This window comes from Mastigoproctus giganteus, chromosome 8 (genome assembly GCF_048544385.1).
Source record: "Mastigoproctus giganteus isolate SK-2022 chromosome 8, ASM4854438v1, whole genome shotgun sequence".
NCBI classification, from domain to species: domain Eukaryota; kingdom Metazoa; phylum Arthropoda; class Arachnida; order Uropygi; family Thelyphonidae; genus Mastigoproctus; species Mastigoproctus giganteus.
Genome location: NC_143582.1, coordinates 147,756,372 through 147,780,712, shown reverse-complemented (window position 1 = coordinate 147,780,712; position 24,341 = coordinate 147,756,372). Strand labels below are relative to the sequence as shown.

General features: G+C 36.4%; 1 protein-coding gene across 3 annotated transcripts in view; it reads right to left on the bottom strand.

The window, feature by feature from the left end:
- The window catches only part of mIF2 (mitochondrial translation initiation factor 2), a 405,187-nt gene that overhangs the window by 248,478 nt on the left and 132,368 nt on the right, over positions 1-24,341 (bottom strand). For all 3 annotated transcript variants that reach the window (XM_090379811.1, XM_090379813.1, XM_090379812.1), the window contains exons 6-7: positions 21,790-21,950; positions 15,921-16,094 (exon numbers count right to left, since the gene is read on the bottom strand). In XM_090379811.1, the coding sequence (XP_090235937.1) occupies positions 15,921-16,094; positions 21,790-21,950 (335 nt within the window). The remainder of the gene's footprint in view (positions 1-15,920; positions 16,095-21,789; positions 21,951-24,341) is intronic.

The following is a 24,341-nucleotide window of genomic DNA, read 5'->3' as shown; positions in this document are numbered from 1 at the left end:
TGAAAGGAGTGAAGGTGGAGTTGGGTTTCTGGTCCATAAAGATTTTAAAAACAACATTTTGGAATTCAAAAGTACATCACCAAGGGTGTCAAGACTAATACTCAAGATTTCTAAGAGGTACAAGCTAAAGATTATAATGATTTATGCACCAACATCGAGCCATGATGATGAAGAGGTTGAAGAAATGTACACCGAAATTGAGAGTCTTCTAGATGAGCAGAAAACCCACTACACTATTATTATGGGGGACTTCAATGCTAAGGTTGGAAAAAGGCAAAACAGCGCAGAAAGAGGAACTATAGGAAATTTTGGAATTGGTGAAAGAAATAAAAGAGGTGAAAGACTTGTGGAATTTGCAGAATCTCAAGGACTGTCAGTAATGAACACTTTTTTCAAGAAAAGGGTGAACAGAAAGTGGACATGGAAGAGTCCAAATGGATTAACAACTAATGAAATCGACTTCATCCTCACTAACAGAAGATATATTGTGAATGATGTTACCGTCCTGAATAAGGTAAATGTTGGAAGTGATCACAGAATGGTAAGATGTACACTTGATATAGATGTAGGAAAGGAAAGGAAAAAACTGACTCGAGTAAATAATACAAAGGTCTTTGAGATAACAGAGGAGGAGAAAAAGCAGTATGTACTGGAACTTAAAAACAAGTTTGAGCTTCTGCAGACTGCTCAGGACCAAGATATCGACGAGGAATATTACAACTTTCTGAAAGTGATAAAGCCCAAGAAACCTATAGGGAAACAGAAATCCAAAGAAGAAAAAATTAGTCAAGAAACACTTGTCATGATGAACCGAAGACGGCAAATGAAGAGCAAGAAAAACACTGACAGGGAGAAAATTGAGTATACTGAGTTATGCAAAGCCATTAGAAAGAGACTCAGAGAGGACATAAGAAGATTTAACACAAGAAAAGTAGAACAAGCATTAAGGGAAAACAAAGGATTTAAATCAGCAGCCATGAGCAGTAATACAGAAAGACAAATGATACTGAAATTGAAGAATAGCGATGGTGTACTTATAAACAGCAGAGAAGGCATAATTCAAATAGCAGAAGACTACTATAGAGAATTATACAAGGAGCGAGGGTCTGATACCAGCATTGGGGAAGATGGATTGCAAAGTAGCAACACATACGACATACCCGATATTCTTCCTGATGAGGTAGAACATGCATTGAAGAAAATGAAGAATCGAAAAGCCCCGGGGGAAGATGAAGTTACTGTAGAGTTGTTAAAACTAGGAGGAAGAGACATAACACAAAAACTGGCAAGGCTCTTCACAAAGTGCATTAGAAAAGGTGTGACGCCTAAGCAGTGGAATAATGCAATCATAGTTTTGCTGCATAAGAAAGGAGATAAATCAGAAATTGGAAATTATAGACCAATTAGCTTGTTATCCCACATCTACAAGTTGTTCACAAGGGTCATTACTAACAGATTAGAAAGAATACTTGATGAGAATCAACCGAAAGAGCAAGCTGGCTTTAGGACAGGATTCTCAACTATGGATCACCTTCATGTAATATCACAGCTAATGGAGAAAGCAAATGAATATAAAACACCATTATGCCTGGCTTTTGTGGATTATGAAAAGGCATTTGACTCCATACAGCATAAGGCAATGTTTCGGGCACTGGAAAGACAAGGCATAGATACCCCATATATTATGATTTTGAAGAAAATATATGAGAGTGCTACCTCCTTTATTAGACTAGACAAAGACAGTAGCAAATTTAAAATCGAGAAAGGAGTTCGACAAGGAGACACAATATCTCCGAAGCTGTTTACTGCTGCCCTTGAGGAAGCTTTCAGAAGATTAGACTGGTCGCAGAAAGGAGTCAATGTGAACGGAGAGTACCTAAACCATTTACGATTTGCAGATGACATTGTGGTTATAAGCCACGATCCCAAAGAATTAGAGGAAAATCTTAATCAGTTATGCACAGTTAGTAAGGATTTTGGACTAAAGATGAATATGGCTAAAACAAAAGTAATGATGAACAAGTATGCCACGGAAAGGGAAATAATGATTGAAGGAGCAGTAATTGAAAAGGTGGAGTCATATACTTATCTGGGACAAGTTATTAGCTGTAATAATGATAAATGGGTGGAAGTCAAGAGAAGAATAAATTTTGGATGGATAGCATTCAGGAAATATAGTCACATACTGAAGAGCAATATCCCAGTTTGTCTGAAACGTAAAATAATGAATCAATGTATACTCCCCACCATGACTTATGGAAGTGAAACTTGGGCACTCACCAAAAGAATGGAAGAGAAGCTGAGAACTACACAGCGAAGAATGGAACGAATTATATTGGGAATCAGACTGTTAGATAAGAAGAGAAACACATGGATTAGGCAGCAAACTCAAGTAAAGGACATTCTTATCAAAACTAAAGAACTAAAATGGTCTTGGGCAGGACACATAGCTCGAAGACATGATGACAGATGGACTAAGAAAATAACAGAATGGTATCCAAGAGGAGCTAGAAGAAAACCTGGAAGACAAAGTCGGAGATGGATAGATGAAATTCATGAGTTTTTGGGTAGTAAATGGATGGCCAGTGCTCAAAACAGAAGGAACTGGAAAGTTGCTGGAGAGGCCTTCATCCTGCAGTGGATTGAAAATGGCTGATGATGATGATGATGATAACGACATAGATTGTTCACTCGAAAAAATTCATTAAATAGAAATTTTGTTATAAAGGAATATGACCTTTTCAATAATGAAAAATATTGTAATTCAACATTCAGAAATATAGTAAAAGATGGAAAATAAATCATAAATAAGTGGGAATGAATAAATTCCCTAACATTTTAAAACAATCGATTTATTAATATATACATATTAAGAAATGACAACTTACATGATGTGCATAAAATATGAGTACCCTTTAAAGAATTATTTCGTAAAATATTTGGTTATTTTTTGTTCTACACTGGATTTTATTGTACGTTGTTCATAAAAATGTTCACATTAGTTTAAACACTCAAATATATTTTCTGGCAATTTTCTTCACATTGAAGGCCTCGACGCAAAGTTTCAAATGCTGCCAACATTTCATGTTTGGTAGGTTTAATATTGCCCTCATTTTCATCCAACTAATCGTTGATATTTTCACTAGTTCTTTGAATACTCTTTTGATTACACCTATTGCTTCTTCCCAAGATTGCTCAATATCTTGTAGCAGTTCATCCCTCTCATCTGTGTTAATTGGAGTTTTAGCAAAACATGCTTCTGCGAAACAATTCTTAATCGTTGTTTCCGCCACATCTTGACTCCACACTTTCGTCAACTCTGATATGCACATCCACAAATCTATAACAGAATCTATAGATTGGTTGGTTTCTATTCTCAGTTTAATTTTTTTTTAGTATGCGCCTTCGGTAGTGCATTTTCAAGTGCTTTATAATGCCTTGGCTGCAGTTTAGACTAGGCATTCGGAGAGAAGTAAACAAGCTTCACACTTGTAAGTACCAAAATTACTAAGTGAAAGTGAGCAGGGCAATTGCTGACAATCAACGTATTTTTTCTGTTTTCTTTTGTCATCTTTCCATTGAAACTAAAAATCCATTGTTCAAAAATGTCACTTTTCATCCAAGATTTTTTTTGTTGTAGTCCAACTCTAGTGACTTTACTCCTTTGAAACATCGGGGCTGTTTACTTTTGCCTATTACCAAAAGCTTCAGATTTTCATTACCAGCCATATTTGTACCAACCAAGACTAATTCTCTCCTTACTATTTTTACCATCTAAACATTTATCACCTTTAAAAGTCAGTTGGACAGACAACTTGAGTATTCGAGACCTGCTAATTTTTACTGCAGTTTAGACCAGGTATTCGGAGAGAAGAAAACAAGCTTCATTTTTTTTTTTTTTTCTGTTTTCTATTTTTTCTTTTTTCTTTCATCATCTTTATATCGAAACTTAAAATCCTCTGTTCAAAAATTAGCGGGTGGGTCTCAACTACTCAAGTTGTCTGTCCAACTATCTAATAAAGTTTCGAGACTTTAGGACCTCCACAAATTTTTACTTTAAAAGTCAGTGCCTTTCTGCAAAGATTTTAAAAATAGATCTGTTTCAGAAACGTTGAATATTTCTTTGGGCTCGTAGTCCTCCATAATTTTTTTCAAAACTTTTTCTTTCCAAAGGGCACAGTCTTTTTCGATTACAACCCCACTTTCAATAGAAATAACTTTTTCGAGTAAGCCATGGTGCTTTTTAAATTTGTCCAGCTAACCAGAACTTTCTTGGTATGTTTTATGCCCCAGAAAAGATGCGTACTCCATAGCCTTTCTTTTATTAATGGCCGGAATATAGGCATTTTTTGATCTTGAATCAACTTCACCCACTTAAACACGGCTTCATCTACATCTTCATACAGGGATAATTTCTCATGCTTCCTAGTGGATACTGATTCCTCTAACAGTTTGAGGATTGGAACATGGTTTTTGAGAATGGTCGACACACTACTTGTAAGGATACCACATTTTTAAGCGATTTATTTTTTTATTTTTTCCATCCTGATCTACATTATTAAGCACTTTCACTACACTCAAGGATTTCCTCTTAGACACTGGAAGATTACTTGAACAGCAGCTAAAACAAAACTGATTTAGGGATCACTTAAACATACCATGTAAACAGAGACAGGTAAAATTTAGCGAAAGTGTGGATGACTCATTTCTGTGAAACAACAGATGAATTTCCCAGATAAAAAAAAATCACTCTCTCCTAATTCTCTAATAGGGTGCTTACAGTAGAAGACAGGTTGACTAGAGCTAATGTTCACGTTGGGAATATGCCTTAATCTTTGCCAATAGCTGTGGACATAACAGGTATGTTGGTGTCAGATGGCACCAGGGATTTCTCCCATCTCCACGTGTGTTCGCTGTATCGAGGGCAGTACACTGTCAAGCCAGAGACTTGATGTTTGTTTGTTATTTGGTTTTTAGGAGCATTAGCAACTAAGGCCATATTGCTCCGGGATATGCGGTGGTCATTGCCTGACCTTTCCGCATCCTCCGTATTTGGTGGTGACGGGCTCGAACCCCGGTCTAATCAAGAAGCGTGTGCTAAGCACTGCTGCTCCTTCCCACCTGGCTATGGAGGCACCTCCAGAGACTTGAAAGTGCATGGGCCATGTCTGTGCAGTGTGATGTGTTGTGCCCATTGTTTGTCCGGCTTATTGGCTGCCAGGCCCCTAGTGGGGCCCAACGTTGCCCATACTTCGCCGTGTGGAGGCTAGCCGGTTGTGTCCAGTATCACAACAAGTTGCTCTGGCAGGTCCTGCCACCTAGTTTCCTGGGATTTTAGTGATTAGGTGCTAAAAAAAAAAAAAAATTTATGCGCTTGACATTAATGCTTTATGGGATTGCTGTTTGGAAATCGCTGGTTTGGGGTTGAATGCTAGAGAGACGTTAAAAGTTAACTTCTTTTAAAAGTTAGAAGTCAAAAGTTAAAAGCTAGAGAGATATTAAGAACGCTAGAGAGTGTTAAAAGGCCTAATAAGTCGGGGAATATTTTGATGTTATTAAATTTAGACATGTGAGGCTATACGCTAGATAAAAGATAGTGTTAGTTGTCTTAGAGATTTACACGAAACCGGTAGAATTTAGACGTTGATTAGAATTTGACGGCATTGTTAAGGGGTGTATTCGGTTGGTTTAGTGAGAGGGGGAGAGACTGAAGCATATGGAAGAATGCTAGGGGAAAAACAGATAGAAGAATAGCGCCGATAGAGTAGGCATCCCCAAAGAGGTCAGTGGAGACGAGCTCCACCAGGAGAAGTATGGGGGGAGACAGAGACCTATCTCCCCTTTAAAACCTTTAAAACCCGGGATGGGGTTTTAAAGGGAACCAGGTTAGAGTACCCAGTTCAGATCACCAATGGCATGTCGGCAGTAAAGCCACAGTATGTCTTTGTCAGTGATGGTTGTCATGTCCATGTAGTGTCGAATCCGGTAAGAAGGCCAAGCTGCCCCGCTCTGGGGGTGGGATATGTCAGCTGGCAGCGGGGACCCACCAGGCGAAGGGGTGGGAGAGACAAACATTTACTTTATTCATAATCTGCATTCTCACTCTACTTGCATTCTTTTTTTTTTTATTACCTTTTTCTTATTTTATAATTTTTTCTCCCCCAAGTTTTGTGTGTGTATATATATATATATATATATATTTTTTTTTTTTTTTTTTCACTCATACTCATTCATCTTTTTCTCACACACCAGGAGGAATGCAATGATGTGTAATGTAACTTTAAATACTAATTAAAACTAGGGTTAGTGTGTACTTAACTGTAGCATTTATGGTTTGTGTTCTTTTTCTCACACACTTACACTTTCATTCATTCTTCTAGCTCTTATTTCATTTATTCGACTCTTGCTTTCTGCACTGCCCTCTCTGAGCACCTCAACTTACTGTTATTCTTCAGTTGTGGTGCAGGCCTAGCCGCAAGTTTTTTTGTTTTTTTTTTTGCAGGCCAGGGGAGAATGCAGTGATAGTGTTTATGTGGTCAGTAAATGTTTGTTAGTATATATAAAGTAGTGTAAGTTATTTTTAATTTTGTATTCTTTCGACCAATTACATTTGCTCTTCCACTCATTTCCATTCACTCTCTCTTTCCCTCATGCTAGGTCACTCTTTCTTTCACCAAAACTGCCATTTATTCCCTTTTACCAAAATTCCTAGTTCACTCAGTGCCCAACCTATTCATTCTATCTTTCATTCTAGTTGAGTAGCGAGATTTCTCAGTACAGTAGACGTGATTGTGTAGGTTTTACAGTCACCATTAAATTGTGGAATGTTTTAGCTCTTAATTTGTGCTGTTAAAAATTAAACCCTTTAGCTCTTAAAAGCTAAAGTGATTAATTTTTAATCCCTTTAGCTCTTAATTCGTGCTTTCAGCATCAGCTCTATTGCCTAAAGGACAGAGGTGAGAACGATGTGTACCCTGGTCTCTCAAAATCAGTTCGTTATATGGAAACTATTTTCAATGTAATGACCAAGGAGAAATCAAAAAAATTCACTATATGGAAGTTTGTTAAAGAGAGGGGAAATTAAAGAGTTTGTTAAATAAGTTTGTTAGAAGCAAAGAGAGGGTGCTCTATTTGCGGAATCGAACAGTTGGTGCATTTTTGGCTGCTGTAAAGGGATAAGTATTTTTAATTTTTACCGTATTCTGCATTAATTAACATACATTGTGTTTTACAGAGATATTAAAAACAGGTTTAATAGCATTCATTAGCTTCTTATTCTGAATTTAACTAGCGATTTTTGGATGCTATGACTCACAGAGTTGGCACCAATATCAATGAACTAGCCACCATATTGGAGTCAATAAGAAATAGAGTAACATATATATATATATATATATATCTCGAACTGATAGCGTAAGGTATAAAGCAAAACTGGATAGCGTAATACGAAGCACTCAATTAGGAATCTGTTAGCGTATTATAGTATTATCAATTAATCAAAAATGTTATTAATCTTATTAAATTTCATTGTTAATTAAATTATATTTAAACGAAAATCATGACCCAGACTAGAGCTGCGAAGCAAAGATCAGACTAGCACGATGGCTGTGACTCGGGGGAGAAACGAAGGAGCCAATTCTCCAACACATCACAATCTCAAAAAATGTGTGAAATGTTTCCCCGACCTTTCTAAAACAGGACATGATCTAGCCAAGGAGGATGTCTTGTGTGTGCTAGGTGTCTAGTGCCAAGAAATTAGGCACCAACACAGCATTCTGATAGGCGTCTATGAGAGCTTGAGGTGTAGGGTAAATGAAATTGAAGAAATTAATATGAGGGCCCATCAAGTTTTCAGCTGCCCAGCTCAATGGCAGAGCTCACTCCTATGCATCAGGTAACACAGAAGCAATCTAAAAGGCAGAATGCATTGGTCCCAAAGGAACTAGTTATTGTTGGTGACTATTTTCAGGGAGATGGGGAATATACTATGCAAGAAGGATAGGTGGAACACAACCAGAGTATGTCTGCCAGGGGCAAAAGTTGATGACGTTGTAGAGCAGATACGATTTTTTAAGGGCACAAAAGGTGATATTGTAGGACACAATGGAACTAATGACATTAAGATTAAGAGATCTGCAGCATTACTTAACAAGTATAGGTCACTGTTGAAAAAAAGCCAGAATTAGGGTTGAATTTCAAAGTGTCTGCAATTCTGCCCAGACACGATGGTTGGGATTATATGATGAGAGCCTTGTTAATCAATTCGGCCCTGGAGAGATTGTGCAAGGCTCAAGTGGTAGAATTTTTTTAAGCCTGGTCTGTGCTTGTTGACAGGAGAGACTGCTTCTACAGGGATGGGATACACTTAAATAGAAAGGGTGCAAGAATATTTGCTGATGCTATTGAGGCAGTGTTAGGTAGGTCAGAAAACTACTAGCTTGTGGGGGATACACAGACTAAAAGATTAACAGTGGCCACAGGCAGAGGCAAAAGTGATTCTTGCACTTCTATTAGAATGAGCAGCAGCCTGGAAAGAAAGGCAATAGAGATTTCCAAGACTGCTGGGAGTCACAGTGGAACAAATAAATACATGGGATGTGTTAGAGTAACTAAGAGTAGAAACAGGTGCATGTATACTTGCATGGAGTATAGTTAATAAATTTGATCAGCTTGAAGTGCTAGTCAAGACATCAAAGGCAGATATTGTTGGATATCAGAGACATGGTGTCACACAGATATAAGCAGTGCAGAATTGGAATTTGGGGGTGTACAATGTGTACAGAAAGGCTAGACAAGACAGGAAGGGAGGAGAGGTTATGCTGTTAGTTAAGAAACACACAAAATCTAACGAAGTGCATCCAATTGATGTTGGTGGACAATGCAATGTTGAGTGCTTGGTGTGACATAAGCACGGGGAAAGGAAAAATGAGAGTAGGTGTGTACGTGTGTTATAGGCCTAATGAATCTGATGAGTATAATGAGCAATAGTGCAGAGAAATAGAGTGGGCCAGTAAATCAGAATGTCTTATAATGGGGGATTTTAACTTTCCGGATATCAACTGGAACTTGTGGTTTGGTCACTCGCACACCAGCATGACTTTTGTGGATTTTTTGGATTACTGTTTTCTACAGCAACATGTTCGAGAGGCGACTAGAGGGAATAATACTCTTGATCTAATTATCAGTAGGGATTATTCATGCATTACGAATTTGCAGATAAAGGAACCTGGGTGACAGTGACCACAATATACTGATGTAGGAATTACTTGAAGATGTAAGTACCATCAAGGCTAAAGGGAAGGGCTATTGCTTTCGTAAAGGTGACTAGAGGGATCTCAGACAGTTTTTAAATTCTGTACAGTGGGATCAACTGATGATGTTACCAATGTTGAATTCTAAATGGGAAACCTTCAGGGATTTAATTTTGGAGGCTACTAGGCTTTTCATTCCAACTAAGAAATACTGTTCAAGGTTTAGGCCTAAATGGGTGTCAGATGAACTTTATATGCATCCCATACATTTTTCTTCTTTCCTCGTGGCAGAGAAGAAAAATGTATGGAATGCATATAAAGTATCAGGTGACACAGAAGCCTACGGCAGATATAAACTAGTCTGTAATCAAGTCACAAAGAGGTTAGGCAGATGAAGTCAGATTACGAGAAATCCTTGGCAAAGGATGCAAAAAAAAAAAAAAACAGCAAAGAGTTCTTTACTTATGCAAACTCTAGAAGGAAAGGGATGAATCAGATTGGACCACTTAACACAGATGGGTTTACTATTGATGATCATGCTTAGGTAGATGATAAACTGAATGAGTATTTTGCATCTATTTTCACACATGAGGAGCTATGCAATGAGGGGATTGACTGATCTTTATCAAACTCTAATAGGGAGCTAAGCGTTTTTGTAATAAATGAGAGCAAAGTGGAGGAGAAATTGTTGAAGTTACACATAAAAAAAGGCACCTAGGGTGGATGGGATCTATCCAGTTATATTAAAGGAGGCAGCAATAGAAGTAAGCAAACCCTTAGCCATAATTATGGGAGCTCCCTTAGACCCAGGGGAGGTCCCCATGGACTGGAGGTGTGTAAATGTATCACCAATTCACAAAGGGTGACACATGTAACTATAGACCTGTTAGTTTAACTTGTGTTCCAGGGAAAATAATGGAATCATTGGTTAAACAAGCATTGCAGGTTCATCTAGACAAGACTGCAGCAATAGTTAAGACACAGCATGGGTTTGTTAAAGAGAGGTCTTGTTTGACCAATTTGAATGAATACTATGATGTGGTCACAAAGGAACTGAATGCCAAAAATAATTTTGATATCATATACTTGGATTTCAGGAACACTTTTGATACTGTTGCATATGGAAGAATGCTGTACAAATTTGAGAGATATGGCATTAAGGGTAAGTTGACGTTGTTGTTATTTGGTTTTTAGGAACATTAGCAACTAAGGCCATATTGCTCCGGGGATATGCGCAGGTCATTCCCTGACCTTTCCACATCCTCCATATTTGGTGGCTCACGGGCTCGAACCGTGGTCTAATCAAGAAGTGCGTGCTATGCACTGCTGCTAATGCCCATCTGGCTATGGTGGCGCCTAGGGTAAGTTGATACAATGGATGAAGGATGGTTGAGTAGGAGACGACAGAGAGTGGTAATCAATTGACACTGCTCTTCGTGGATTAATGTTATTAGTGGAGTTCCCCAGGATTTGGTGTTGGGCCCATTGTTGTTTTGTATATTTATCAATGATATTGATGAAGGTATATCAGGTTTAATGTCCAAGTTTACAGATGATACAAAAGTTGGCAGGGTAGTTAACGACAGTAAAGACAGTATGCTATCAAACTGGATCTAGGAAATTTAGGCAAATGGGCTGAGAATTGGTAACTGAAGTTTAGCGTTGACAAATGCAAAGTACTGCATATGGATAGCGATAACTGAAGAGAAACCTACCAACTGTAAGGTACTACACTCAGGGAAGTGGAAAGTGAAAAAGACCTGGAGGGTAATTGTGCAGTCAAATATGAAGTTCGCTGAGCAGTGCAGATGGGGTGCCAGGGCAGGTCACGGAGTCTTGTCAATGATATATAGGAATTTTGCTAGCAGGGACAGGGACGTGATTACGCGTTATACAAGGCAATGGTCTGGCCACACCTAGGGTACTGTGTACAGGTCTGGAGGCCTCATTTCAGGAAGGATATAGAGTTGCTAGAACGAGTACAAAGAAAGGCAACAAGATGTGAGGGGAACAAAGGGGTGCTCTTACGAAGAAATGCTTAAGTTCTGCAAATTGCAGAGACTGGAGAGTTGGCAACTGCGAGGTGATCTGATTGAGGTCTATAAGACCTTGAATGGGTTGAGCAAGCTGAATGCCGATGGGATTTCAATCTTGATCAGATTAAGAACCTGAGGGGCCACAGATTCAAATTGAAGAAAGACAATTGTAGAATAGATGTGCAGGAATTTGCCTTTAGCAAGTGGGTAGTTGATTTGGGGAACAGACTTCCATCTTTTGTTGTGGAAGTTGATAGCCTAAATAAATTTAAGGTTGAGCTGGACAGGCATTTGGAACAAATGGAGGGGTGAAATGGGAGGGGTTTTTTTTTTTTTTTTTTTTTGGCTGATGCTGCATAAGCTTGCTTTCTTGCATCATGTGACTCTACTAATGCTAATGCTAATATGAAAAAAAAAAAAAAAAAAAAAAAGGTACCCACAGACTGGAGATGTGCAAATGTAACCCCAATTCACAAAGGAGGATCAAAGGCTGACACAAGTAATTATAGACCTGTGAGTTTAACTAGTGTTCCAGGAAAATTAATGGAAGCACTGGTTAAAGAAGCAGTGCAGGAGGATCATCTTGACAAGAATTCAGTTATAGCTCAGACACAGCATGGTTTTGGTAAGGGAAGGTCTTGCCTCACCAATTTGATTGGATACTATGATGTAGTCACAAAAGAATTGGATGCAGGGAATAACTTTGATATTCTATATTTGGATCTTAGAAAGGCTTTTGATACTGTTGCACATGGAAGACTGCTTCACAAATTGGAGCAGTGTGGTACTGGTGGCAAATTGTTGCTATGGATAAAGGGATGGTTGAGTGGCAGAAGACAGAGAGTGGTAATTAATGGACACTGCTCATCATGGACTAATGTTATTAGTGGAGTCCCTCAGGGTTCAGTGTTGGGTCCATTGTTTTCTGTATTTATAAATAATATTGATGATGGTATATCAAGCTTAATGTCCAAGTTTGTAGACGATACAAAGGTTGGCAGGGTTGTTAAGGATGCTACTGACGCTATGCTGCTGCAACAGGATCTGGAAAGGTTGAGCAGATGGGCTGAGAGGTGACAAATGAAGTTTAACCTTGACAAATGTAAAGTACTACATATGGGAAGCAGCAACCCCAGAGCAACGTATCAACTCTGTGGTACTACACTGACAGTGGCAGAGAATGAAAAGGACCTGGGGGTAATCGTGCAGGCAGATATGAAGTTCTCTGAACAGTGCAGATGGGCTGCAAGAGCAGCTCATGGTGTCTTATCAATGATATACAGGAATTTTTCTAGCAGTGATAGGGAGGTGATTATTCCCTTGTATAAGGCAATGGTCAGGCCGCACCTTGAGTATTGTATACAGGTCTGGAGGCCTCGTTTCAAGAAGGATGTAGAGCTGCTGGAACGAGTACAGAGAAGGGCAACAAGGTTAGTGAACAGAACGAAGAGTTGCTCTTACGAAGAAAGGCTTAAGTTTTGCAAATTACAGTGTCTTTCTTTAGACTAGGCACCGGCGAGGTGATCTGATAGAGGTGTACAAAGCCTTGAATGGTTTGAGCATGCTCAATGCTGATGGGATACTGCCTGTTGCTCAGAATAATCACCTGAGAGGGCATAAATTCAAATTGAGGAAAGACAGATGTAGGATAGATGTGCGGAAATTTGCCTTTAGCCAGCGGGTAGTTGGTTGGTGGAACAGACTTTCATCCCTTGTTGTGGAAGTTGGTAGCCTAAATAAATTTAAGGCTCAGCTGGACAGGTATTTCGAACGAATGGAGGGGTGAAGTGGAAGGGATTTTTTTTTTTTTTTTTTTTGCTGATGCTGCATAAGCTTGCTTTCTTACATCATATGCCTCTACTAATGCTAATATTATCTACCAATTATTATCTGAGTCCACTCTCTTCGTGTTGTGTCATACCATTAACGAAGGTGTTCAAGGGCTGCAGACACTGGATACTGACTGTTACTGTTACTGACTGAAGATCCAGCAGCATCAATGACAAGTCCCCTTACCATTTACAGATGCCCACATTGAGGAGTCTATTAATGATACTAACTCTTCAGAAATTCACAAAAGTTTAGTTTGGATTACCATAACAAAAATAAATACAGTCATCCCTCAATTTGTGTGGTTTTTTTGTTGCATGGTCAGGTATTTACTACCAAAATTTTAGATTGCACAGTGAGTTTCGCCACCTGTGCAATTTTTGTTTACGGAGCTCCAAAAATAAGAATGAAGTGCAGATTTTGAAAATTTATTCATGTTTTTTATATGATTGAAGGAGAAACAACACATTTCACTATAATAACGTTAAATCCCACGGAATTCCAGCTGTCTGTATTATTGCAAATGCAATACGATTGTGTTTACCATCCATTTATAATTAGATTGCAATAACAGAAAATCCCAATAAACCGGAAAGTGCAAATTGTTTTTATTGTTTTATGGTCGTGACCTCCAGAAATGTGCTTTAGAAAAATATCACAAAGGCGTTCAAAGTCGATCATTATAACCAAACAGCAATAAACGATGGTGTGTTTGTCTAGTTATTTTTGAAACAACTTCCTCATTCAGGAACTCAGTTATCCTATGTTAGCAGTTCAGACAGAATCTTTTTCTGGTTTGCGCAATGTAAAGTGTTTTAATCAGTAAGCATTGCTTTTGCTGATTTAATATTTCTTGTCTATAATTAGTGCCTAAAATGAGCAAATCTGCAACAAAAAAAATTTTAAATTTAGAAGAAAAATTAAAAATCATTAAGGAGTTAGAAAATGGTGAAAAAGTTGTGACATTGGCCAAGAAATACAGCATAAATGAATCTAGCATTTGAAGAATTCAGGAAAATGCAGAGAAAATTAAAAGTTTGGTTATCTGTTCCACATCAATGGCTACAAAAAGCACAACAAAAGTGAGAAATTTGTTAATAGAGGAAACTGAAAAATTACTTACTTTCCAGATGGAAGATCTTAATTAAAAGAGAATGCCTCTTAGTTCAGATATTATTTGTGCCAAAGCTTTGCAAATTTTTAATTGCTTACAAGAAAAAGCCAGTCCATCCAATGCAGACATCTTTCAGGCCAATAAAGGCTTGTTTGAATATTTAAAAAAAAATAAAGTCTTCACAATCTAAAATTAGCGAGCGAAGCAGCCAGTGCAGATGCAGAAGCTGCTTCTTTGTATCCGAAAAGTTTAAAGGATATTATTGCAACTGAGGGCTATCTAGCAAGTCAAGTGTTTAATGCTGATGAGACCAGCTTATTTTGGAAGTGTAAGGCAAGCAGAACATTCATTTCAAAAGAAGAGAAAACCGCCCCAGGTTTCAAAGCAGCAAAAGATAGGTTAACACTTTTGTTATCTGGCAATGCAGAAGATGACTTTAAGTGTAAACCACTTCTAATTTATAGATTAGAAAATCCTAGTGCTTTTAAAGGAATATCAAAAAGCTCCTTACCAGTTCACTGGAAATCGAGCAAAAAAGCCTGGATGACAGCTAAAATCTTTGAGGATAGGTTTCTAAATTGCTTTTGCATCGAAACAAAAAGATACTGCCTGAAGAAGAACATAGCATTCAAAATCTTGCTTATTCTCGACAATGCACCCAGTCATCCTGCACATTTATCTGATCTGCACCCAAATGTGAAAGTTACCTTTCTTTTAGCAAATATAAGTTCGTTAATTCAGCCAATGGACCAAGGTGTTATAGCTTCCTTTAAAAACTTTATTACCTAAGAAGATCTTTTTTATAATTGGTATAAGCTACTGATGGAATGGGCAGTGTTTCAATTCGAGATTATTGTCACAATTATAACATTCCTGATGCTGTAAAAAATATTGAGTTCACTTGGGGTGAAGTTAAGAACTCAACAATGAAGTTAAGATGCCAACATTTGTTGCATCTGACCTTCATTGTTGTTAAGAAAAAGTTGTGGCCACAAAGCTACACTAAAGAAGCCACGGTGAAAATGCCAGAGGTAGTCGAGGTTGTGAGAATTGGCAAAATGATTAGCGGAGAGAGATTTGAACCAGCAGATATCACAGAAGTCCTTGAATCTCATCAAGAACAATTATCAGCGGATGATATTTTTTCACAAGAAGAAGATAACAAAAATGATAAAAATGAAGAAGATACATACAAAAATTTGACTGCTGAGTTTTTAAGACTTGCAAATCAGCATAGCCAAGGAGCTCTATATATGGATCCTAATTTGGAGAGGAGTTTAGATTTTTGCAGAACTTTATCACTAGCTTTAGTTCCTTATGAAGGAATTTATAGACATGCTGCTAAGCAAACAATTTTAACTAATTTTTTCAAAAAATGCTAGATACTCTTGCAAGTTTATCACAGGAAAACAGCGATGAAGCAATGAATTTAGATTAACAATCTAGAGGTAAGTATTAGCAAGATTAATTTTATGAACATGTTTGTAATTTTTTTTCTTACGTGGAAGACAATTTTTTTCAATTTAATTTTTTTGTGTCCAGGTACGGAACCCTCATTATGTCATATAAACTATGTTTTGCATTGCCCGGATTTGGATTGCGTAGTGTTTTCCTGGAATGTAACCCCCGCACAAATCGGGGATGATTGCAACAGTAAGTAAATAAATAAACAAACAAAAAAATACTTACCATTTGCTTCATTGGCAAATTTAATTGATTCTACGGTTTGTTCTAAAACTCCATCATCTGCTGCAACAACAAGGACAACTATGTTGGTCGAATGAGCCCCTCTCAATCGCATTGCAGAGAATGCTGCATGTCCCGGTGTGTCCAAAAAAGTGATTTGCTCATTGAAAGCATTAACTATAAAATATTAATAACATTAATTTTTAAAGGAAAATGTTTTGTTACTAATCATGAATCGTTCTATTAAAATTGAAGCACATTCAATCAATATAAAAAATACATAATCATATATATTTACTAATTGGTCCAGAACTATCAAAAATTTAGTATAAATCCAATTTCAAAATTATGATATAATGATTTAAATGCACATGAAATGCAATGATTTTATATACTTTTAGAGGTTTTATGTATCACAAGAACACATTATGAACTAGCTTCAATATAGTGATCCAACTTTATTATCACAATAAAACCTTGAGCCTTATCTCCTCTCTAAACTCTAAAGAAATACATATAATCTCTAAGTTGTCCAAATGTTATGAAAAAGTACTGTACTATGAAATGAAATAAACATTAGATCATTAAATGTTGTAATACTTTATTTCCTGTAATTAAATGATTGAAAGTTTGCTGTGTCATATAACAGCAGTGGAAACTCAGACTAAAGTGCATATTCAGCATTTGTAGGGCTTTTGAGTACATCCCTAATAATTTAAATGACTCCCTGCTATGCCTGACCCCTTAGTATGCCCCCTTGATATCAAACCATCGATATCAAGTGGACCAATCAGATTCATCCCCTTCCTTTTAGAGTTCATATAAGTAAAGAAATTCTTGCTGTTTTTCTTAGCATCCTTTGCCAAAGATTTCTCGTAATCTGCCTTTGCCTGCCTAACCTCCTTTGTGACTTGATTACAGACTAGCTTATATCTGCCAGCGGGTGGTTAATTGCTGGAACAAATTTCTATCTGTTATGGAAGTTGATAATTTAAATAAATTTAAGGAGGAACTGGACACACATTTAGAGGGCATGGGGGAATGGTTGTGTGAATTTTTTTTTTTTTTTTTGGCTAATGCTGCATAAGCTCATACACTTGCTTTCTTGCATCATATGCCACTACTACTACTGATGTTTAGCATGCTTTGCAGACTGATGGTGAGAAAAATTCTACCTCCTCAGCACTTTGCTTTACCATGAAAATATTTTAACTGATTGCAAATACAATCAGACTGAGACAGTTGTATCAATGGGTCTAATACAGATGAAAAATTTGATTTTCAGTGGATGCTGTCCATTATTTCTGAAGTCTGTTAAGTTGAAGTCCATTAACAAAAGGGTTTATTGTATTTAGATATCTTTTATTCCTTTTTTTTTCTATATTAATCTAATTTAAATGTTATCTACATTCCATCTCCCATTTGCACTTTACAATTTTTTTTAAATCATTCCCCCCCCCCCATTTATTCTCACTTTGTACCAGCATTTCTGTTTTAATATGGACCTTTATATCTTTTTTAAGTGCTTCCTGTTTCACTCTCTTTTATGGTCTTTATTGAACAAAAAAGGACAATTGTCATTTTGCATTAAATACTAGGTATTTGCAAATAACAAATGATGAACCCATGTTAGAACATTATTTATTGCTTAGTTTTGTTTCCTATTTAGTTATTTATTGCTCATATGCAAAATGCTAGACTGGAAATGATAGATCTGGAGGAATGGGTCAATTATTATTATGAACAGCTATTGAATGAAGGAAGAGAGGAATTTAGAGAAACTGAAACAGAGACAGTTGTCATGGAAAAAGGATTGAACATCCAAAATAAGTGGAAGTAGAAATAAAAATGGAAAAGCACCAGGTCCATGTGGAATTAACATGGAACTGCTTAAATATGGAGGTCAAAAAATTATAAATCTACTAACTCAATTGTTCAACAAATTATGTGATGGCGAAGAAATACCAGATGAGATGACAATCAGATACATTATATCAATTTTCAAGAAAGGTGACAGAAGAAGATGCTCCAAATATAGAGGAATCTGTGTTATGAGGTCAATTGCTAAACTATTTGGAAAAGTGATAAAATCAAAACTGGAACAAGAGATTGTTATTAACCACGGGGGGGGGACGAAAAAATTTAACATGTACTACTCACGTGTCCAATACGATGCTTCCCTTTATTTTTTCCAATGTCGTGTATGGTTTGGTCACCAACATTATAATGGTTCATTAGAGATTTAAAGGATGCACTGTTTTCAAACTTGGAATAATTTCAAGTTTTGTTTAATTTGAAAGCACAACTCTTGCGTTTGCCCATCATTAAAAAACAAAAAAAAAAAAAAAAAAAAATTCCAGCATCCTTGACATAAATAACGAAACAAAATTTGCCCTTTTGCAGTGCAACGGAACACAACAATCGATGCAACGCAGTAAATAAAACTTAACATTTGGTCCCTTTTTTTTTTGTTTTGAGCAGTAGGTGTGAAGACAGTGGAGGTTGCAAGATAATCGGTACACTCAGTGCTTTTTTTGTGATGGTACGCAACGGTACAGCGTACCGGCACCTTTATTAACAGTGAGTGTGACATTTGGATGCAGTACTGTTATTTTTGTTGTTATTTGGTTTTTTTAGGAGCATTAGCAACTAAGGCCATATTGCTCCGGGATATGTGGTGGTCATTCCCTGACCTTTCCGCATCCTCCGGTGACGGGCTCGAACCCCGGTCTAATCAAGAAGCGTGTGCTAGGATGCAGTGCACTTCGAAATTTGTAATATTCCGTAAATTTTTTTTACATGTTTATCTACTATTCAAATAAGCTTAAAATTATTTAACTAAATTTACATTTTTCACTGTCTATTGTTAAGATATTTTCTATATAAAACTGTATAACCATTTTTATAATTCTAAATTGCTTAGTCGGACCTCTCTTTAATGATTTTGAATTCCCCTTGGAAATTACATTTAAAATAGCTTCCATTGAGCGAGAAAATTTTTATATAACGGGATTAGGAGAGAATTAACTCGGTATGCACTGTTCGCATTTCTGGCCTTCAGGTAATTTAGGCAATAAGTGCTGTTGAGCGAATTAAGAGAGCTAAAAGGATTGCCATTCTATAATTTAGTGGTACGTGATAAAACCTATCTGACCACCTGTCCGGCGTACGGAGAAGTCGCGCTGGTCAACAGTGAGCGGATCAAGGTGTATTCCCAATGGGCTCTGGCCCACCTTCAAAAAAATTCAAAGTTAGATTTCTTTAGTGTGTTACATTTTCCATATCTTGTTGCATGTAAAAGTAAAATTGAAAATATTTGAAAATTTTATTAAGTACAATACACAATTACATTTACTGAAAAAAATATTTAATGAGAATTTTTTTCATAATTAACAAAATTTAAAATGCTGTTTTAGTTCACTTTCCTCGCAGACCGTAGGTTGGACACCTTTGTGAATCAACTGTAGGTGCCCCGTTCGAGAATTAGGAGGGAGTCATTTCTTTTACCCCAACAAATAATCATCTGTTGTTTTGCGGAAGTGGGTTATCCACATTTTTCCGTAAATTTTCCCTATCTCTGTTTACATGGTCACAGTACCTGAATATCCGAATGACACTTACATTTTCAAAAAAAAAAAAAAAAAAAAATTCAAATTTAAGAACTAGTGACAATACCAATGACGAGAAAAGGAAAATGAGGACAACGAAGGTATTAAACCTTCTAAGCATGAATTGTTGGCATTTGGTGAAAATGAAGTTAGAAAATTGTCAATTAGGTTACAGTTAAATGCAATTCATGGATTTCAGGGTTACCTAATTGAAAAGATGGTTTCGGAAGAATTGAAGAATTTGGACGCTCTGAGTATGATACCAATTTCATCAAGTGAATGTGAACAAGGATTTTCACAAATGAATCTGATTGTCAGCCCAACCACAGCTTCGTTGATGACAAAAACACTTTCTTCACTACTGTTTCTTAAAATTGTAGGCCCACCGCTGACCCACTTTGATACAGCAAAATGTCGATTCGTGGCTGCTTCGGAAAAGTCATTCAGCAAGAGACACACAAAGAGGAAGAAAAGAAGTCGGCATACGGTGTCGGATGAGAACTTAATAAAAATTTGGAATATTCTACAAAAACTTTATTATAAAATTATTTTTACTTATTATTTTTAGGGGCTATAGTTTAACGAAGGACCCTTAAAATGTCACTCGGTTGTCTGCCTGTCCGTCCGTCTGTCGCAGCATTGTATCTCTGGAATCACTCAACCTATTGGCACATCAAGTGGGCCAACATAACACCATATTCATCATTGTTGACAAAAATTTGTCTGAGAAATGGAGGGGGGTAAATGTTGGGGGATAAAAATGTTGTCGACAACCTATAGCTACACCGTTGAAAACAGCTCAATGAGAATATTTAAAATATAATTTTAAAATTAAAAATGGCGGCGTCAGACAGGAAAATGTAAGTAATTTTTGTGTCTCCCCCCCCTCTATTTCCATTGCTAATGGAGCTAAAAATTTAAAAATCCCAATAACTATGCGTTATTCGATGCTTATCAAGGGAAAACTATCATTTATTTTTGTGTTAAAATTAGTTCAAAATCTTCTTTTTGTTGCACTTCAATTTATTGAACTTCAACAGCATGCTTCTTTTTACTAAGTAACTCTCCTTTTAGTGACAAAAAGGTTGCTAAATAGTTAGTTAATAATTCTATAAAGGTCATTTATAAATTTTGCGACAAGAAGTATTTTTTAACAATTTTCAAAGCTGAGGTTGTCCCGGCAAGGATGTACTCAGAGAGCCAGTGTTGAGGCAGCAGTGGTGGAGGGCCCTGCAAGACTCCACATGCACGGAGTCTTGCAGGGCCCTCACCTGCCAGTCGCTTCTCCCCCAAGACTTTAATTGCTTTTGCAGGAAGAAGTCGGAGTTGCTTCTCCCACCCTTGGTATTCATAACAACTGGAAAGACTCAAATAGACATTTTCGTTATTTCCTAAGTTTTAGGCCAAACTGGGGTACTAGAAACTTTTTTCAGTTATCATAAAGCTCTCTATTTGAGATACTACATTAATGACAATTCGTGTCATCCTGAGTGTTTGGCACTCAGTAGTTGACCGATTTATTTACTTATTTTATTCACATTTTACTTATTTTTCTATATATACTTGAATAATAAATTTATACTTAATAAACTATGTTAATATACTAAATTTGTTCTTATTCCAAAAATATTACTACGAAAGTAACTATCAGGAAAAAAAAATTTTTAGAGTACTTTTCATATCCTTTTAATTTTCAATTTTTCCTGATAGCAAAGAATGAGTACCACACCTATTTTTTTTACAAAAAAGCACTGGGTACACTAATCTCTCAATGACGACTTATAATACCAGTTCTTATCGCTTATTTACAACTTGCAAAATATCTGTTTATACCTATTCTAGTTATTACTTGAATTTTATGATTTCTGGTTGATTTTTTTTTTTTTTTTTTTTTTTTAATTTGGAGTCTTGAAATGTCCTGGTAAATCCAATCCCGGTAAATCAAGTCTGCTGTACTTCATTATTAGCATATTTAATGTTGGTAATGTCTTACTGTGTGTTTAATTTATCAATTAAACTTTATTGTACGTATGTATGTATGTACAAGAAAATTACGTTTTAGCACGGTACTAAGTACTATAGGTTCTAATACCTCTCGTATTTGGGGTTCACATAAAAAAATATATATATATATACGGGGGTCAGCAGGTGTTCACTTATATCCACGGTAGGTCTTGGAACGTATCCCCCGTGGATACAGGGGTCTTACTATATATAATTTCAACCAGTATTCTTCAATAATTCAAAAATATACTTGAACTTGCCTGTAAAAGCCCCAATATGCTGTGTGATACCACCATGTTCATGTTTGGCAACTGAAGTATGTCTAAGAGAATCAAGAAGAGTAGTTTTCCCATGATCAACATGACCCATAATTGTCACAACAGGAGGACACTTTATTAGCTGGCTTGAATCTGGTGGTGGCCTATCAAAAATTCCAATGGAAACTTATATCATACTGAATTCACTTTTCTCTGTTGTATTTTGAAAATACAAAAATAAATTAAAAACAAATTCATGTTTTTTTAAATATATTTATAAATTATAAATTCTGAAATACCACTAAAAGCTTGCCACTGTAAAATATAATTTTAATCACTATTGATTAAGCAATTGAATAAGTAACTCTTACTAATGATCTTCATATCCAAAAAAAAATTTCAATACTCTTAAAATACTTCTTTAATGAACTATTTGGTCATATAAGCAGTTTTGCACAAATTGTGGTTTTTTTGGATAAGTAAAATATCTCAAATGGTCCCAAAAATAAATAAATGATACTTTAATATGCACACTAAATACCATATTTTTTGCATTTGGTAAGATGCACCTTGATTTAGATGGAGAATTCTGAAAAAAAAAAATTTATTGCATATATTTGAAATACAAATTTGCAAGTAAAAGGTGTAATTTTCTTGGTTGCAGGAGGCCAGAAATATCTTTCAGCTGCCCAGTTTCCATGTTCCTTGGTATAATTTAACACCTTCACTTTGAAGCCAGCACTTTACAAAAACGTCTTCTGCCTTGTACCCATTTCATCAGGATTATAAATTTATAACGAATTAAATACCATACTACATGAACTACTAAAGAGATGTTTCTCTTTCTCTCTCTCTCCACAGGTGACTCATTGATTAATCAAAAGGATTGCCAATTCTCGAAGATCACAGATAACATGAAATGATCGATCAGTTCGAATTACAGACTAGAAATTTGGACGATCGTTGCACATGTAGATCTAAGCTGGAAGAAAGGGGGGGGGAATGGTAGTCTGTCTCATATATTGATGGAGAGAGAGAGAGAGAGAGAGTTACATGGTTATTCCCCATTTCTTTCCAGAAAAAGGTTTCTAGAAGGAAGTACGGTTTTATTGTGTTTTTTACGGAAATAAAGGACAAGTTTATTTCTTTATCTTTAACGACAAAGAGAAGTACTGTAAATTTGCCCACAAAAATTTCATATTTGAAGATGACACATCATAGAATGATGCTAACTAAGAATTTATAAGAACATTATTAAATGAGAACTTAAGCACCATGTAGTCACAAGAAGCCTTATATAAAATACTACTTCTGTGAGCAAAAGAAATTAATCTCTTTTTTTAGATTCTCTACAACCTTGGCAGTAGAAATACACATGACCAGTTGTGAACAATAGTGGGCTTGCATGGGCTCACGAGAGTCCATTGTTATTGTTTTTTGAAAATTTGCGAGTCCATTGTTGAAACGATCATTTTACAAATTAAATCCTGAATTCAATTACTGATTATCCAGAGCCAGAACTATGGTGGGGTGAGTGGAGCCCCAACCCCAGGTGTAGCATTTTAAGGGAGCATTTGAACAGTTATGTATTTTAAAATTGCTTCATTTATTGATTTAATTAAAGTCAGACTTGGAATTCCTCTTGGTAATTTTAAAATAGTTTCCATAGAATGAAGAAAATTTCCATATAATGAATGGATCATGAGAGACTTAACTTTGTATGCACTGTTCCCACTTCTGGCCTTATGGCAATAAGAAAGCATGAATTAAGGTTTAAAAGGATTACCATTATGCAATTTAGTGGTGCCCATAAAACCTATGCAGCCACATATCCCACATACCGAGAAGTCATGCTAGTTAATATGCTTTGCATAGCCAGTCAGAAGATTAAAGCATATTCCCGACATGGATAATAGCCTCTGGTGAACCTGTGTTGTGGTTTCCCCTTACTCCGGCAGGTAGTCATCTGTTTTTTGAAGATGTGTGATCCATGCCTTTCAGTAAATTTCTCCTGTTTATTCCTGATATTCCAGCTACTGTGACTATGTTTACATGGTCACAATAGCTGAATAGCGAGTTATTCCAACATTTTGGACAGTATTCAAAGTGACAGTAGGGCCACTGAGGGGGAGGGGAAATGAGAGCAACTAAGATATTAAATGAACTTTCCGAAGATGAAATTTTGGCAGATTTTGAAACTGTGTCAAGGCCTTCAACTGTGAAGAAAATGTTCCAAAATATAATGGCATACAGGCAATAATTAAAAAAAAAAAAAAAAAAAAAAACTGTATACATTATAACACCAACATCTAAAAAACCAGCATGATTTAAGGATGACTGCTAAAGAACTTTATATGGATATTATAAAGATCAGTCGTGTGTTCAGGCCATGATGGGCAGCTTGTAGCTTGTGGATAGCAATTGCAGTTCGGAAGAATTATCTGCTTTGTGCAAACATTTTGAATCAGAAGTTAAATATTAGGATTATTAAACCAATTTTTAAATCTGGACTTTCTTAATGATTTAGCACTAATGATCAACATCTTGCAGGAGCT